At 40.4% G+C, this 16,238-nt stretch overlaps 1 protein-coding gene across 1 annotated transcript in view; it reads right to left on the minus strand.

Moving 5' to 3' along the window:
* The window catches only part of LOC109933340 (pleckstrin homology domain-containing family G member 4B-like), a 177,200-nt gene that overhangs the window by 97,590 nt on the left and 63,372 nt on the right, over window positions 1–16,238 (minus strand). Inside the window, exon 2 of the mRNA XM_048608477.1 lies at window positions 9,195–9,392. Coding sequence (XP_048464434.1) covers window positions 9,195–9,392 — 198 coding nt within the window. The remainder of the gene's footprint in view (window positions 1–9,194; window positions 9,393–16,238) is intronic.

Genomic DNA, 16,238 nt, shown 5'->3' on the forward strand with positions numbered 1-16,238 from the left:
ATGGAACATAATACAATAGACATAATAAAAATAAAAAGAATTATCAAAGAGATAAACATGATTGCAGGTAGGCATGTATTGTCAACTTGATAATTACACCAGCAGGTAAAACAGTGTTTTCAAGACTAACATTTCAAACTTCAATGTAATTCTTTGGAGGTTTGAAGAATCATTCTTATCTGCTGATCACATACCGAAGTGGAGAGGTGCACACTGTTCCCTGTTGCAGCTTTTTGACAAAGTGGTTGTCATGCAGCTAACAGTTGTCACTAAATCTCTCCGCACAATCATTATCAAAGTGTCCTTCTCCATTCACTTCGTGGTGTACTTTAAATCAGTCTGAGCCGACTTCCGTTCCTTCACAATGTCATACAATGATCAATAAGTGACTTTGTATGATCTGAGATGGTTGCTGGCGTCCAAGAATTGGATTTGGATCCTTGTACTCTCTGCCCAGTTTTGGTGGTTCCCCTGCTGCTCACTCATTGTGCACCTCATTCACTCTCATTTGTATTTGAAGAAGAATGTCCTGTGTCTAGGAATAATTAGATATTTGTTTGCCACTCACGTTCGTTCACACATGCTTTCCAAACCTAAGTTGTACTGGGAATGGTCCGTTCTCCATTGTGTTGTTGCATTTTTGTGCAACACCAACATAAAACTCTCGCTTCATTGCTCAACACTTACTGATCATTTGAAACCATGCATTGTGTTGGATCAATCGTCAAGCTATTATCCACTCAATGTGATGTGGCCCAATTAGTACACATCGCTAAACTATTTTTTAATGTTTTTCTCAATCCACACAAAATAAACTGAAAAAAGCACTCCTCACCATGTTTGTTACGTTACTGTCATCAAACGTTCAAAAATTGAGATAAATAATCCATCACAAGGATGTAATCTTCCCTGTGCACTGTCAATAGGTCTGTTGCTACCTTTAGCCAAGGAATGGATGGAACATCATGTGAATTAGAGCTTCCCTCCACTGCTGGGGTTGGTAGATTTGGCATACCTCAGATGCATCATGAGTTGTTCAATATCTGATTTATCCATGTCTGGTACACAGATAGTCAAGATAGCCAGTTTGAGTGTGCAATCACCTTGTGCTCATTCTGCAACATGGGTATGATGGCCTCAATGGTACACTTTTTGGCTAAGTGTCAATTTCATCATGTTTCTTGGAGGGTTTCAGTCCGTGAGGCCAAATGAGTTGTCTCACTGCATCTTATCAAATACGTCCCATTAATTATCTATTTCTGCCCTTATGGCACCCTTCTCATCCAGCCCAACTCCCAATACCAGTAACCCTGCATTACCTCTGCATTGCCTACTCACTCGCTCAGGACACCGCCTCACTTGCACCAACAATAACATACAAGAGTAAACTTGCAACGTACATAAAAACTGACTGTAAAAGCTTTTTATAAGCATGCAAAAGGAAAAAGATTGGTGAAGACAAATATAGGCCCTTACATTCTGATGATGAACAACAAATGGTAGACCAAATAAACCTTTATTTTAGTCTATTTTCATAGAACGGGAAATAAATAACCTCCATAAATAAATGTAAGGGATATAAGGGCCGATTTCGATGAAGGAATTGGTAAAAAAAAATGAAGAAATGAATGAGACCGAAATCTAATAAATCAACAGGCACTGATAACCTGAACCCTAGGGTATGAAAGGAGATGACAGTGCAAATAGTAAATGCATTGGATGTTATTTCCCAAAATTCTGCACATTCTGAAGCTGTTCTGGCAGATTGGAGGATGAGAAATGTCACTCCACTACTTAAAAATGGAGGGAGTAGGGAAATCACAGAATTAAAGACCAGTTGGCACAACATTAGTAGCAGAAACATTGTTGAGCTCTTTTATAAAAGATATGATAACAAGAAACTTAAAAAGTACCAATGGGATTACACAAAATCACATTGATTGATGAAAGGGAAATTGTGTTCAACAAATTTACTCGAGATATTTAGTGTATAACTTGTAGAATAAATGAGGGGAAAACAGTGGATGAGGTGCAGATAGATTTTCAGTAGGTTTTAATAGTCACACATTAGGGGTTATTGTGCAAAATTACAGCACATGGGATTAATGGTAATATACTGGTATGGATTGAGATTTGGTTAGTGGACAGAAAACAGTCAATTGGGATAAATGGGTCTTTTTCAGAGTGGAAGGTGATGAAAAAGCATACCTGCAATGCAAAAAATATCCGTTCTTGGGCCCCAGCTATTTGCAATATATCCTTAGATCTTCGACTTCCTGACCTACAGACTGCAATCAGAAAGAATAGGCGATAACACCTCCTCCACCACAATCCTCAACACAGGTGCCCTGCAAGGGTGCGTACTCAGCCCCCTATTATACTCCTTATACACTCATGACTGTGTGGCCAAATTCTGCCCCAACTCCATTTACAAGTTTGCTGACAACACTACCATTGTAAGATCGGATCTCAAATAACAATGAGACAGAATACAGGAAAGAGATGGAGTGCTTAGCAGTGTGGTGTAAAGACAAAAATCTCTCCATCAACATCAGCAAAACAAAGGAGCTGGTCATTGACTTCAGGAAACAGAGTGCAGTGCATGCCCCTGTCTGCATTAATGGTGCGGAGGAAGAAATGGTCGAAAGCATCAAGTTTTATGAGGTTTGATCACCAACAATCTGTCCTGGTCCATCATTTGATGCAACGGTCAAGAAAACACAACAAAATCTCTACTTCCTCAGGAGACTAAGGATATTCAGCATGTCCACAAGGACTCTTACTAATTGCTATAGATGTACCATAGAAAACATCCTATCTGGATGCATCGCAGTGTGGTATGGCAACTGCTCTTCCCAAGATTGCAAGAAACTAAAGAGGGTCATGAACACAGCCCAGTCCATCATGCAAACCAGCCTTCCATCCATTGACTCCATCTATACTTCAGGAAAACAACCAACAAAATCAAAAACCCCTCCCACCCTGGTTATACTCTCTTACACCCTCTTCCGTCGGGCAGAAGATATAAAAGTTTGAATACATGTACGATTAGATTCAAGAACAGCTTTTTCCCCGCTGTTATCAGACTTTTGAATACACCTCTCAAATGTTAATTCTGATCTCTCTCTCTGCAACTTCTTTGCGGCTATAACACTGTATTCTGCACTCTGACACCCTGATGCACTTTGTATGGTACGATCTGCCTGTATAGCATGCAAAACAACACTTTGCACTGTATCTCATGTGACAACAATAAGACAATCAACATATATTAATAATTTGGATGAGAGAAACAAATGTAGTTTTCCAAATTTGCTGATGACATAAAATTAAGTGAGATTGTGAGTGGTGAGTAGCGTATAAAGAGTTTTCAAGCTGAGTAACGGGGCAAATGTGTGAAGCTATTTACCTCAGTACGGAAAATAGAATGCTAGAGGATTATTTAAATAGTAATTGATTGGGGAATGTTGATGTACAGAGGGACCTGACATCTTTGCTTACCAGTTACTGAAAGCAAGCATCCTATTGTGGTGTAGTGGTAATGTCTCTACCTCTGGACTAGGGGTCTCAGGTTGAAGTCCCACCTGCCCCAGAATATCTCTGAACAGGTAGTTTAGAAAATATCTGCAGATGCAGCGAGCAATTATGAAGGCAAATGGTATGTTGACCTTCATTGCGAGAGGGCAGGAGCAAAGAAGTCTTTGCTGCAGCTGTACCAGGGCCTTGGCTAGAAAAATACCCGAGATATTGCGTGCAGTTTTCATCTCCTTAACCAAGAAAGATATACTTGTCATAGAGGAAATGTGGCGAAGGTTCACTAGACTAGTTCCTGGCAATGGCAGGTTTGTCGTATGAGGAGAGATTGGGATGGCTGGGTTGGTGTTCAGTTGGGTTTAGAAGAATGAGAGGGACTGTCATTAACACATTCCGGCAGGGCTGGACGGACTGGACGCAAGAGTGATGCCTCCCCTGGCCTAGATGTCCAGAACATAAGGTCACAGTTTGAGGATACACAATAAATCATTTCAGACTGATATGATAAGAAATTTCTTCACTTAGCGGGTGGTGAACCTAGAGTATTCTCTACCACAGTAGCATGTGGCCAAGCCAAAGAGTATGTTTAAGAAATAAATAGATTGCTTTTTAGGCTAAAGTTAATTCGGGGCATGGGGAGAGAGTGAGAGTATGGTGTTGAGAGACAGGATCAATCATGATCCCACTGAATGGCAGAACAGGCTTGATGGGCCAAATGGCCTAACCTTTATCCAATTTTCTATGTTTTTATATCTTGGAGGTACATTGACTTATTGACCATGAGACATGACACAACGCTTTGTTCTGAAATCCACTAAAGTCACAGATTAGCAACCCCTCTTTAAATACTAACCTGTGAATTGCTCATTTATGCAATTTAGCAGTTCAGGCAGAGAAAATGTATTAGAATCTTGAGATAATCCTGAATATTCGTTCTCTCTTTAAATAATCATTTCTCTATCGATAAAGCACCTTATCCTGTCAAAATCTTAAAGCTGTTTCAAAAAAAAGTTGATTCCATCTGAATAAGTAAACAGGGCTTCAGTTTAACAGTACAACAAAAGGAGAACATTTTCAGATTTTCAGTTGAATATGTGCTGAATTCCCTGGGTGCATGCAATTCCATCTCTGAACCCTCTAAACTGGAATTAAAAATAATTTCAAAACTCACAAGGTTATTTTATTAAATTATGAGCACTTCCGACTGTACAGCAATATGTCAGTAACATATGCTTATCTCAGTTTTGGATGTGGAAAGGAATAAAGCCACACTCCAAGATCAGAGCACACTATTTAGACTGACACAAAAGGACTGTTGCATCGTCAGAGGCGCTGTCTCCCAGATGAAAAGTTTAACTGATGCTTTATTTCTCTCCTTAGGTGGATGCAAAAGATCTTGTGTCATTTTTCAATGATAAAAAAGGAAGTGTATGTTGAGATTGCAAATAGTCTGGAATGTAAGATATTTTATGATCACTGATCTTGGGGATCAGGCTCACTGGGGGGACTGGAAAAGTCAATATTGTGCAAGGTGGTAAGGGCAAGGAGGTAAACATTGGCTGAGGGAAGAGCCCTTAGTCGGATACTGACTCATCTTCATTATTATTTCACCAGTGGTGGATTAGGTGTTAAGTAATCCTGGGTGGATTGAGGTGCTTATGGAGCCAATTCATTGTGGCTCAGGGGCCTCGTTCTGCTTCTGCTACTGCTATTACAAAATGGCAGACCATATCCCACTCCATGTGAAAAGGTGCCAGGATATCCGGATGGCCTGGCAGTGGATTAGGGTTAAGGATCTTTCATATCCCTGTTGATGCATGTCCATGGCCTCTTAATCAATCCTTCGGCCCTCCCCACCATATCTTTGCAGGATAGATTAAAACAATGTGTAGCACACGGAAAGTCAACACTGAACTAACCAAGACAACAAGGTGCAGGGCTGGATGAACACAGCAGGCCAAGCAGCATCATAGGAGCAGAGAGGCTGACGTTTTGGGCCTAGACCCTTCATCCGACTGAACTAACCAAGTTTATTCTGCCATGTACTTAAAATAGCCAGAAGATGGTGCTTATTACACTCTTCCTTCCTTAGTGAATATGTTACACAATGTTCAAAATCCCACACAATTGATATACATCCATTGTTTTTCATCTATTTACAAATCCAACTTAACCACTGGTTTCCTATTCCGAATAGGATAGATCGTTCCTTGACTTGAACTCTGAACTTGAGGAAGGATCTTGACTAGTCTTGGCCTGAGGCTGTGGAGATGTTTTCTCCCAGAAGGACTGATTTAACCATGGATGTGCAATTGCATTTTCTCCATCAGATTGGCACCGGTTTCAGGTATAACTTTGTTGGAGTAACTAACTTTTGATATTCCACTTGTATGCAACTGTCCAATTCAGCATATTCATTTGAATCTTAAAAACTCCTTTCTTCATGAACCTCAGTAGGTAAAAGACAGTATAAATGTACAAACAAAATCTTTAATCTCCCAAACATCTTGAGCAAGTACAATCAAGGATCATATATTTTTACAAGACTTCCTAATTGTCACTTCAACCCTTAAAATGATGTCCTTTTACTTTAACCCTATGGTTCAACTTCAGAATTCTCTCTCTAATTGTACTCCCATCAAGATTCTCTCTTTGTTTGATGAGTTTTTGTTCTGTTGATGGTGCTAAATGGGTCTTCAACAATTAAACCCTTGTTCGAGGCTTTCTTCTAAGAATGAAGCATACCAGTGGTATAAAACTTGCTATAATAAATTAACAAGAAATATCACCAGCTTCTTCCAGTTCACACTGAGCATTTGTTTAACAAGAGCATGCTCAATAATTTGTATAACGTGCTTTGCTGCTCCATTCTAAGCGGATGATACAGTGGAGCTTCAGAGTATCTTAGCCATTCATCTCACGAAATTTGAAAACTTTCCTGAACAAAACTGAGATTTAGTGTCAAGATTGATTTCCTCTAGGAACCAATAAAAAACAATCAAACTGCACAGAATCTTGGATGTTTTGCTCATTGTTGTTCAATTAATTGAAAACACCTCAGCCTAATTCACATGGCTGCCCAACACAATAAATAGCTGATTGCTTTCAAATTCTCCAAAATCCTTATTCAGTCTTGACCACCAGATGTTTGTAAAACCCAATCTCAAGTGATCATGAAGGTCACACTTTAACTGTTGACAGTTTCTTTCTGAAATTACAACACTGATTGCCCACATAACACAACTTTTATCAACCACAAACTCATTCTTATGGTTAGAAAGTTACTTGATCACTAAATTCATTATTTGTACTGACCACCCATTAATCATTTAGTCATACAACTAAGATAATACAGGATCCCTTTGAGTTCTTCTATCAATGTCATTTGCTGTCACTGATAAGCCATCAAAATGTGACCAAAACGCCTCCCTGTTAGTTTCTACATCAGATGAGGTAGCAACCTAGGCTTTGATTCATTATTTAACTCAATGACAGACAGGCATTTGTCGGATCTAAATTTTGAAAAAAAAAATGCAGCCTCCTGACAAAAGTAGTGAACAGATCATTGATGTTTGAAAAATTATTGGATGGAGTGCACTCTAGACCCGATTTCCAACTACTTTATAAACCCCACACAATTTTACACTATTTAGTACTGCTATGGGAGAAGCCCAACTAATTTGTTCAACTTTTGCATTAATGTTCTCTGGTTCCAGTCTTTTCAGATCTTGCTGAATTTTCTCCCTTAGAGCTTATACAACTGTGCAACGTCTGTGGTCTGGCAATCCTCCTAACCTGTGGGCTGACCGTATAACATTGAACTGGGTGGTCAGTTTCACGAAACACTCAAAGATACTTAGTAATTATATTATCTTGAGTTGTGAGTTTCACTTCTATGCAAAAAAAAGTCTTTCCAATTTAATTCTGTTGTTTTTAATCAGTTCCTTCTAAGAGAGATTGGTTTTTGACCCTGCAATACAATAATGGAGCTCAATGCTTCTTGTGGGTAACCCTTTTGACAAATTTGACAAAGCTAATCTAAGTCTGACAGACTGTAACTAGTAAAGCTGATAAGGGGAAACCAGTGGATGTGGTTTACAAGGACTTTCTGAAGGCTTTCAATAAGGACATATATAAAAGACTGGCAGGTAAAATTAAAGCCCATGGGATTGGGGGTAGTGTACTAGCAGGGATAGAGAGCTAGTCCACAGATAGGAAATGCAAGATAGGAATAAACATATCTTTTTCTGCAACTGCTGGAGTGCCACAAGGATCAGTGTTTGTGTCCCAGCTATTTACAATATATATTAATGACACAGATGACGGAAGTAAATGTAATATCAAGTGTGCTGATGACACAAAGCTGGGTTGAGGGATGAGCTGTGAGGAGGATGCAGAGAACTTCAGTGTGATTTGGACAAGTTGAGTTGGTGAGCATATACATGGCAGATGACGTGGATAATGTGAGGTTATCCACCTTGGTAGCAAAATCAGGATGGCAAATTATTACTGAATGGTGATAGATTGGGAAAGGGGAGGTGCAGTGAGACCTGGGAATCCTTGTACACCAGTCAGTGAAAGTAAGCATTCACGCACAGCAGGGGATGAAGAACGCAAATGGTATATTGGGCTTCATAGTGACAGGATTTGAGTACAGGAGCAGGGATGTCTTGCTGCAATTGTACAAGGCCTTGGTGAGACCACACCTGGACTGTTGTGTGCAGTTGTAGTCTCCTTCTCTGAAGAAAGATGTTCTGGCTATAGAGGGAGTGCAACGCAAATTTACCAGACTGATTCCTGGGACAGTAAGACTGAAGTACAAAGAGAGACTGGATCAGTTAGGACTAGATTCATTTGAGTTTAGGAGAATGAGTTGAGGTCACATGGAAACCTATAAAGTTCTAATAGCTTAGACAGGGTAAATGTAGGATGTTCTCGATGACCGGCAATTCCAGAACCAGGCATCACATTCTAGGGATGTAGGATAAACCAGTTAGGACCGAGATGATCAGAAATTTCTTCACCCAGAAAGTAGGGAGCCTGCGAAATTCTCTGCCTCAGAGAGCAGTTGAGGCCAAAACATTGAATGCTTTCAAGAAGGAGATATAGTTGTTCGTGCTAAAGGATCAAAGGATATAGGAAGAAAGCAAGTTCAGAACAACCAGCCATACCTATATTGAATGACAGAGCAGACTCAAAGACCCAAGTGGCCTACTCCTGCTCCTATTATGTATTTTTCTCTGAGGCCTGCTAGCACTTAATGTGGTACAGCCAGATGGGTAATTAAATCATTGAATATCAACGTGTTCAAACCTATCTCTTATATGTAAGTAGAATTCATTATGTCAATAGCCTGTTGGCTTACGTGGTGAAGCTCCACAAAATAATACTTGACTAGTATAGTTTCAGTGCTGTAAAGGATTACCATGTAGAGGAATTCTACAAACAAAATGGTGCATTATTCAGAACAATATGGACGAGCAGTGCAAAGTGCACAACAAGATCTCAGTTATTTTCAGAGAATGCTTCATAAAGGTATCAAAAAGATTCCTATTAATTCAGATCTGAATAATCCATCCCGTGTACGATTTTTTTTGTAATAATGTAAAAATGCATTATAATAAAAAGACATAAAATGCATTATAATTCATCACACTTACACAAGCCTCTTGTTGCACATTCTCCAGGATACGTTTTGCCGGAATTAGGAAATCCAGTAAACAGCAGAGCCCATCCCCCTTGTATGCAGTGTCAATGACCCTGAAGATCTGACTGAGCACTGTGGGAGCAGTGGCGTCAAAAGGAGGGTACAGGGCAGAGAGGATGCGTTGGATACAGGTGTCCAGCGATTCTGAATTCTGAGTAAAGAAGACACACACATCAGCAATGTCTTCCACAGTGCCGCAAAATTTCACAGATTAGTTATGAATTTTATAAAAATACAGAGGTACTACTGACGACTTCCATTAGTGGAACATATTTCAGTGAGCCTTGCACAAAAAAAATGTTTATAATGAACATGGTTATAATTTCAACAATTAATTTCAATTACAATAAATTGAACAATTTATATTAATAAGCACCTTGAACTTGAGAAAAATGTCCCAAGTTATAAAATAAAGAAATCAAATCACAAGAGGAGGGCTAGGTTCTGAGTCCATTAGCTCAGTTAGCTGCATGGCTGGTTTGCATTGTAGAGTGATGCCAACCGTATGGGTTCAACTCCCAAACTGGCTGAATGTACCATGATGAACTTTCCTTCTCAACTTCTCCCCTTGCCTAAGGTGCGGTAAAACTACTATTGGTTATCTCTCTCTAATGAGACATTGGTTCTCTGGGAATATGGCTACTTTACCCTCTATGTTGGTCAACAAGACAGGGGTGATAGATGAATGGAGTGTGAGTTAAGACAAGGGTAACAGATGCCTGAAGTATACTGAGCGGAGAACTTGGAATACAAGCTGGAATTCTTTGAAATTATCGAATCTAGAGACAAAAAGAGCTTGAGAGCGAGTTTCAGATGTAGATGTGTTGAGATAAGGTGAAGCCAAGCGACAATGACAAGGTGGAAACAGAGGGTCTTAGTGATGGTACAGAAATGGATAGGGGATCATCTCAAAGTGAAACATAGCATGCAGCTCATAAACAGCTGACTTATTCTCATGCTGGTGTCAGGGAGAGGGATAGAGTTAGCTGTCGGGGAATGGAGTTTGCAGCAGGACAGAAAACAATGGCTTCAGTCTTCACGTGCAGCAAATTTCCATTTATTCAGGACTGGAAATTGAATAAACAGTTTGATAATTTAGCAATAATGGTGGTGGTTACATAGACCTGGGTGTCACCAGCACCCAAGTGAAAACAAAGTGACCAGAATCTTGTGTCCTCTCCATGGCAATTTGGTGGCACGGCACACTTAATCAAGTAGGAAGGTAATGGGTGGGGACCACCTTCCCACTTCCAGCCTGAATATGGCAGTGATGGGAGAGCTCTGGATGCTGGCAATTGAGGCCCTTAAGTGAGTGATTAATTGGCCACTTAAGGATCTCATCCCACTACTGTTGGGGTTAACCTGCAATGTGCAGGAGGCTTGCCAGGCAGTGAATACAGCCACAAACGCTGTCAAAGGCACTCTGTTACTGATCAAGGGACCTGGTATTAGGAAAGGCTGTGGGGGTCAGGGGATGTTGCTGAGAATCACTCCCTAACCTACCCTCCTGTGGGATGATGACCATCACATCATCACTGATCTGCGCTTGATCATCAGCCATTGCACGCAACCTTTTAACACACAACTAGATATATGGGAAAGTGCTGGTAATTTTTAAGAATTGTTTAGAAAGGGAAAAAAAATGGCTATCATAACTTTTATTAGCTGATATTACATGCAAGTAACGTACTAGTATGCCACAATGGAATTCTTGACATGATATAGAAAAACAATACGGCAAACACTTTGACATAGACACTGCTTCCACACAGAAAGTACAACAAGGCAATCACGTTAATAATATTTGCTGTATTTTAAAATTGACAGCAACTTTCACATTCAAACCTTTACCAATCTTCTTGAGGACATTCAAAATATCTGGCTAATTCAGGAATATCTTTTTAACACACCTTTAACTCTTTTATTCCTCTATTAAATGAATATAATACATGTATAATAAGAAGGCCCTTTGTCTTCTGGTGCCAGGGATGGATCTCTTCTAATCACAAGTGGAAATCCCACATTATCCATATTAGCAACAGTGCTTCCAAGGAACTTGGCTCTCGCTTATCAGCTAAAACCATGGGTTTGCATTCAGGCTGTTACTTTCAGTGCTACTTGGGGATTAGACTTGCAGGCATTATCGGTGGAAGATGAGATACTAACTTTGGTCATTGACCCCTTGGCGAGTCGCAAATTGGAAGCAGTGTTGGCAGGGGATAGGTGCTAGTATTGTAGCCTGTGTCTCTGAATCATGCATTTTCTGAGCATGATTTCCTGCTAAAGCTGCAGGAATGATGAATTCACTACATGATTCCTTGTTCTTCTAACATGACTCTCAAAGCTGATAGTAATATTTGTGTTTCCTCTCTTGCGGCTTGCAAGGGTCCAAGTCACCCCCACGCACTATCTTCTTGCTATCTACGTCTTCCCTGCTTGGTGGTAAGATGTTCATTGTCCTGTCACCTGTACTAACTCATTCCTCATAGAACTCATTTCACAGAATCCTCAAACTGGGTCATTCGCTTCATTGAAGTCTCCCTCTACCCAAGGCCTTCATGATGTTAAAATACAAAATTGGAGTTAGGACATCATTGGATTGAATTTACTGCAATTTACTGAAGCAGGTTATGTTGTGAAAATGACCTAAGAATTGGACAAGAGGTCAGGAACTGAAAGCTACTGGAAAGGTGGTGAAGTACAGGACAAACAGCAATGCAGCAGGAACCCCATTCAGGCTTTTAGCAAAGCTTTATCAAGTAACTTGCATACAGGTGAATGAGATTAAATGTACCTTTGGCAATTAAGTGAGTGGTGAGTGGAAACTACAAGCTGTCAGATTCTTGAGAAGTAAAAACTGAAATGGGAAGGTGGAAGGCCAGACGTTTTGCAACTGTTTTCTACGGTATGATAGCAGGAGTTTGCAAAGTTGTAAGCTGAGGGCCATAAGTCATATGGAGAGGACCTGATAGAACAGTCTGGGGGCACAGTTTTTTTTTATTTCTTTATTCTTTCATGGGATGCAGGCATTTGCCACCCGTCCTTAATTTTCCTTGGATAAGTGCCTTCCTCGGTCATTTCAGAGTTAACACTCAACCACATGGTTATGGATCAGGACTCCCATATTGGCCAGATTAGGTAAGAATAGTGGATTTCCTTTTCTAAAGTATTGCTGAAGAAAAAGACACATTTTCATCTTATATTCATCAGGACATTTTGCAAGAATACCAAATCCATGGCCTTTTCTCTAGCAATCAGAGAATCAACTTGCCAACTAATCAGAACCGAAAGAAATGCAGATGCTGTAAATCAGGAACAAGAACAAAAGTTACTGGAAAAGCTCAGCAGGGCTGGCAGCATCTGTGAAGAAAAAGATCAGAGTTAACATTTTGGGTCCGGTGACCCTCCCTTGTTCTGAGGAAGGGTCACTGGACCCGAAACGTTAACTCTGATTTTTTTCTTCACATATGCTGCCAGCCCTGCTGAGCTTTTCCAGCAACTTCTGTTTTTGTGCCAACTAATCAGCCTTCTCCTTTCATGCAGCATAAATATTAGTTTTCCCCTTGCATTTGTAATTATTGTTTTGACAAACTATGTTTTTTTTTCCCAAAAAATACTCATGTTCTGTACTGTTAAATAACATTTTTCCTAATGGCCATTAACACACCAGCTAGGTTTTTGCGAAAAGCAATGACAATTCCTCGGTACCATTACTGAGATTAGCTTTCAATCTCAGATTTATTCATTGAGTTTAGATTCTACTAGGTGCTGTGGTGAGATTTGAACTCCTGTCTCAAAGCGCTAACTGGTTTTCTGGATTATAATTCCAGTGACATTAAAACCACCCCACCATCTAGCCAATGGTGAGAGCCTTAATTATAACCAGCACTTCCTTCAAGCACAGTTCCTCATTGGTACCACAGAGTATATGAAATGAACAAAAGTACAGAAAGCAAAAATCTTATTGTCAGGAAACTGAAGGTTAAGGTACATTCTTATTGTCCTCTTGGTGACCTTATTTTTTGCCATAACACAAATAGTATCCAGAGACTCTAAAGCGAAGAGTCCTAGTATTTGCACAGAGTGAGCATTATATTAAAATAATTCACTTTTCATCAGCCTATTATTTGTGAGAAGTTCACTGTTCAAAATTAAGATAGGAAAAGGTCTAGCAATACAGCAACCAACCTGAACCATGTGGAGGAAGTGAAAGATGTTGTGAGCGGTAACTGTGTAGCCTACATTCCCTGTTCAGTCAGAAAAGATAGGTACAATGGTTATAAACAGCTACAGAACATGTTTTGCATGTTTCAGAAAGTAAACCTTCTGTTAGCCTGAGAGTGCCTAAAGCTATTAGGTTATCTGCTAATGATTTTTGGTGACCCTTGAAAATAGGTGCATCCATTATTTCATTCTGGAGCACAGGCTCATTGAAGCCTCATTAGTTTTGGTGGGAATTTAAGTATGAACTGATGTTAATTCTCAATGAGCTATCAAATCCAAACAATCATTGACAAAAGAAGCATTTTTTCTCATAACCCCTGAACAGACAGGCTCATGAAGTAATGGCTGCAGTAGAAGGAGGGGAGCAAATAGCAACAAGATTAGAATGAGAGGGAAGGAGGGAGGGAGAGTTTAGGTGGTTGGAAGGGAAGAGGGTGGGAGATTGGGAAGGAGGAGTAGACTGAGAGGGAGTGTGGAGGTGCAGCAGGAGGAGAGAAAGCAGATGAAGAAGGAAAGAGGAAAAAGGGGTGAAGGAGTGGGACCCAGAGAAGGGATGGATGTTAACCTGGAGGATAGACAGAAGGATGAAGAGGGTTAGCATTTGAGGGATGTTGGATAAACCATGACAGTATTCGGCTGTGACCTTCTGCTGCTAGCATTCCTGCCCAGCAACCAAGCAGCCTGTTAATCTGACCAACTTCAGGCAAGATCCTGCCAAATCAGATCCCCAGAATTACCAAGTTCCCCTCAATGCTCACTCTGCTCCCTCCCAGCTTGCCCACCCATAAAAATCAGGGCTATTATCGTTTTTGATTTTCCTCCACGGAAGTCATAAGGCAGCAAAGAACCAAGACCAAAATTTTCTACATCTGGCAATGCCAACAGAAACTATCACTTCCCTTCATGAATTTTATCATTTGCACTTACCAGTCCAAACAGCTTCACTCAAATCAATACAGATTGTCAAGATGAGGAGTTGCCATGGGCTCTTTCACGATAGACACAAAAACCAGAGGATATATGTTGGAGATAGACTATGTTGTACTCAAGCAGAGGTTTAAGGGATCCCAAACACTGGCTGCTGAGCACTCAGAGGATATTGTGCATATTGCCATGATCAGACAGATACTTAATGTGCATCAGCAAAAGACTCTCTGAAGTTGGCAAAACTGGTTGTAAAATCCAATCATAGAATCCCTACAGTGTGGAAGTAGGCCATATGGCCCATCGAGTCCACAACAACACTCATAAGATCATCCTATCCAGACCCAGCCCCCTACCTTAACCCTCTAACCCTGCATTTCCCTTGGCTAACCAACCTAGTCTGCATATCTCTGGACACTATGGGCAACTTAGCATGGCTAATCTACCTAAGCTGCACATATTTGGACTGCGGGAGAAAACCGGAACATTCAGAGGAAACTCACGCAGATATAGGGAGAATGTGCAAAGTCCATATAGGCAATCACCCAAAGCTGGAATCGAACCCTGGTCCCTGGCGCTGCGAGGCAGCAGTGCTAACCACTGAGCCTAGTGCCATCCAAAATTTTTTGGCTCAGTCTTCATATCTTGTACAAGTTAAAACAGCACCTATCTTACCTTTGCAGGAGACACTTTTTGGCGATCACTCACTAACAGCAGCTTGTGATCTGCAATTATCAGTGTTTGTTTCTCTTGAGATTGTGTGATTATTGAAACAGATTTTCTGAAATAGGTACATTACACACTGGAGAAAGACATATTTAGTGTCGAAGCCCTGGAAGTTTTTTTGTAAGGAGTCGGGCACAGAAGTGAAGTCAAATATAGGCCTGCAAATGACTACCCCAGAAATGCTTGTTGGGGAAGAATAGTCCTTTTATGATGGACCAAAGAGAGTGACATTGACTGTACCAATGCCAGCCAAATAAGAATCATCACAACACACATATCCCCCTTATAGAGAAGAAATTTATTGTCCAATGAAACCAAAATAGTTGATTTAGACCAAACAAAAACAAAGGGAACATTTGTGAACAAATCATGGTGTGATGCTATTACCCTGCAGCAGCATCAAGTGAACTGGTGGGCACCATACAATCTCTTTACATGGCCATGAGGATGACTGACAGGACTCCAGAACAGAGGAAATACCTCTCCCTCTCCTCACTGAGGATCTGCCTATCCAAAATCTAGAAAATGTTGTTTTAGATATGTCCAAGAGCAGATCCAAGAGAAGGTCCTCTGACATAAACTAGTTCTTGCCTACCCACAGTATTGTGCAATTCTCTCCATCTCAGGTTCTGAATGAGTCAAAGCAGGTCTCCTGCTTTAGTTGTGTTCTTTTGCAACAATTCACCTTAGCTACACAGCAAGTCGGCATATGTCTGGACAGGAGACAAGGGAGTGGATATTACGTAGGAGCAGCCTGGACAATGAGTCCCTCTGTGTAATGTGAAATAGAACAGAAGGAATTTTTCTCAGATGGCTCAGTCAGTGAGCTGTAGATTGTGGCCAAAAGTTTAAGGGCTGGCAGAGATAGGAGGTAGTAGGAGAAACCAGGCAAGATCTGGATATGTTCTACTTGCATTGCCAAGAACTTATATTCGCTAATTGTGTTCATAAGAAACACAGGCATGTTAGATTTGGAAGTTTTCTTTTCTCTAAGAATGTCCAATTAAGGTAATATAGGCACACTGAAGCATGTCACTTCAGTTCTTAGTGCCCAAGTTCATTAATCTCACTTGCTGTAAAATTTAACCTTTTGGGGTTGCATATTTTGTTACTAGGCCTGTTC

This window comes from Rhincodon typus, chromosome 19 (assembly GCF_021869965.1).
Source record: "Rhincodon typus isolate 14 chromosome 19, sRhiTyp1.1, whole genome shotgun sequence".
Classification (NCBI taxonomy): Eukaryota; Metazoa; Chordata; class Chondrichthyes; order Orectolobiformes; family Rhincodontidae; genus Rhincodon; species Rhincodon typus.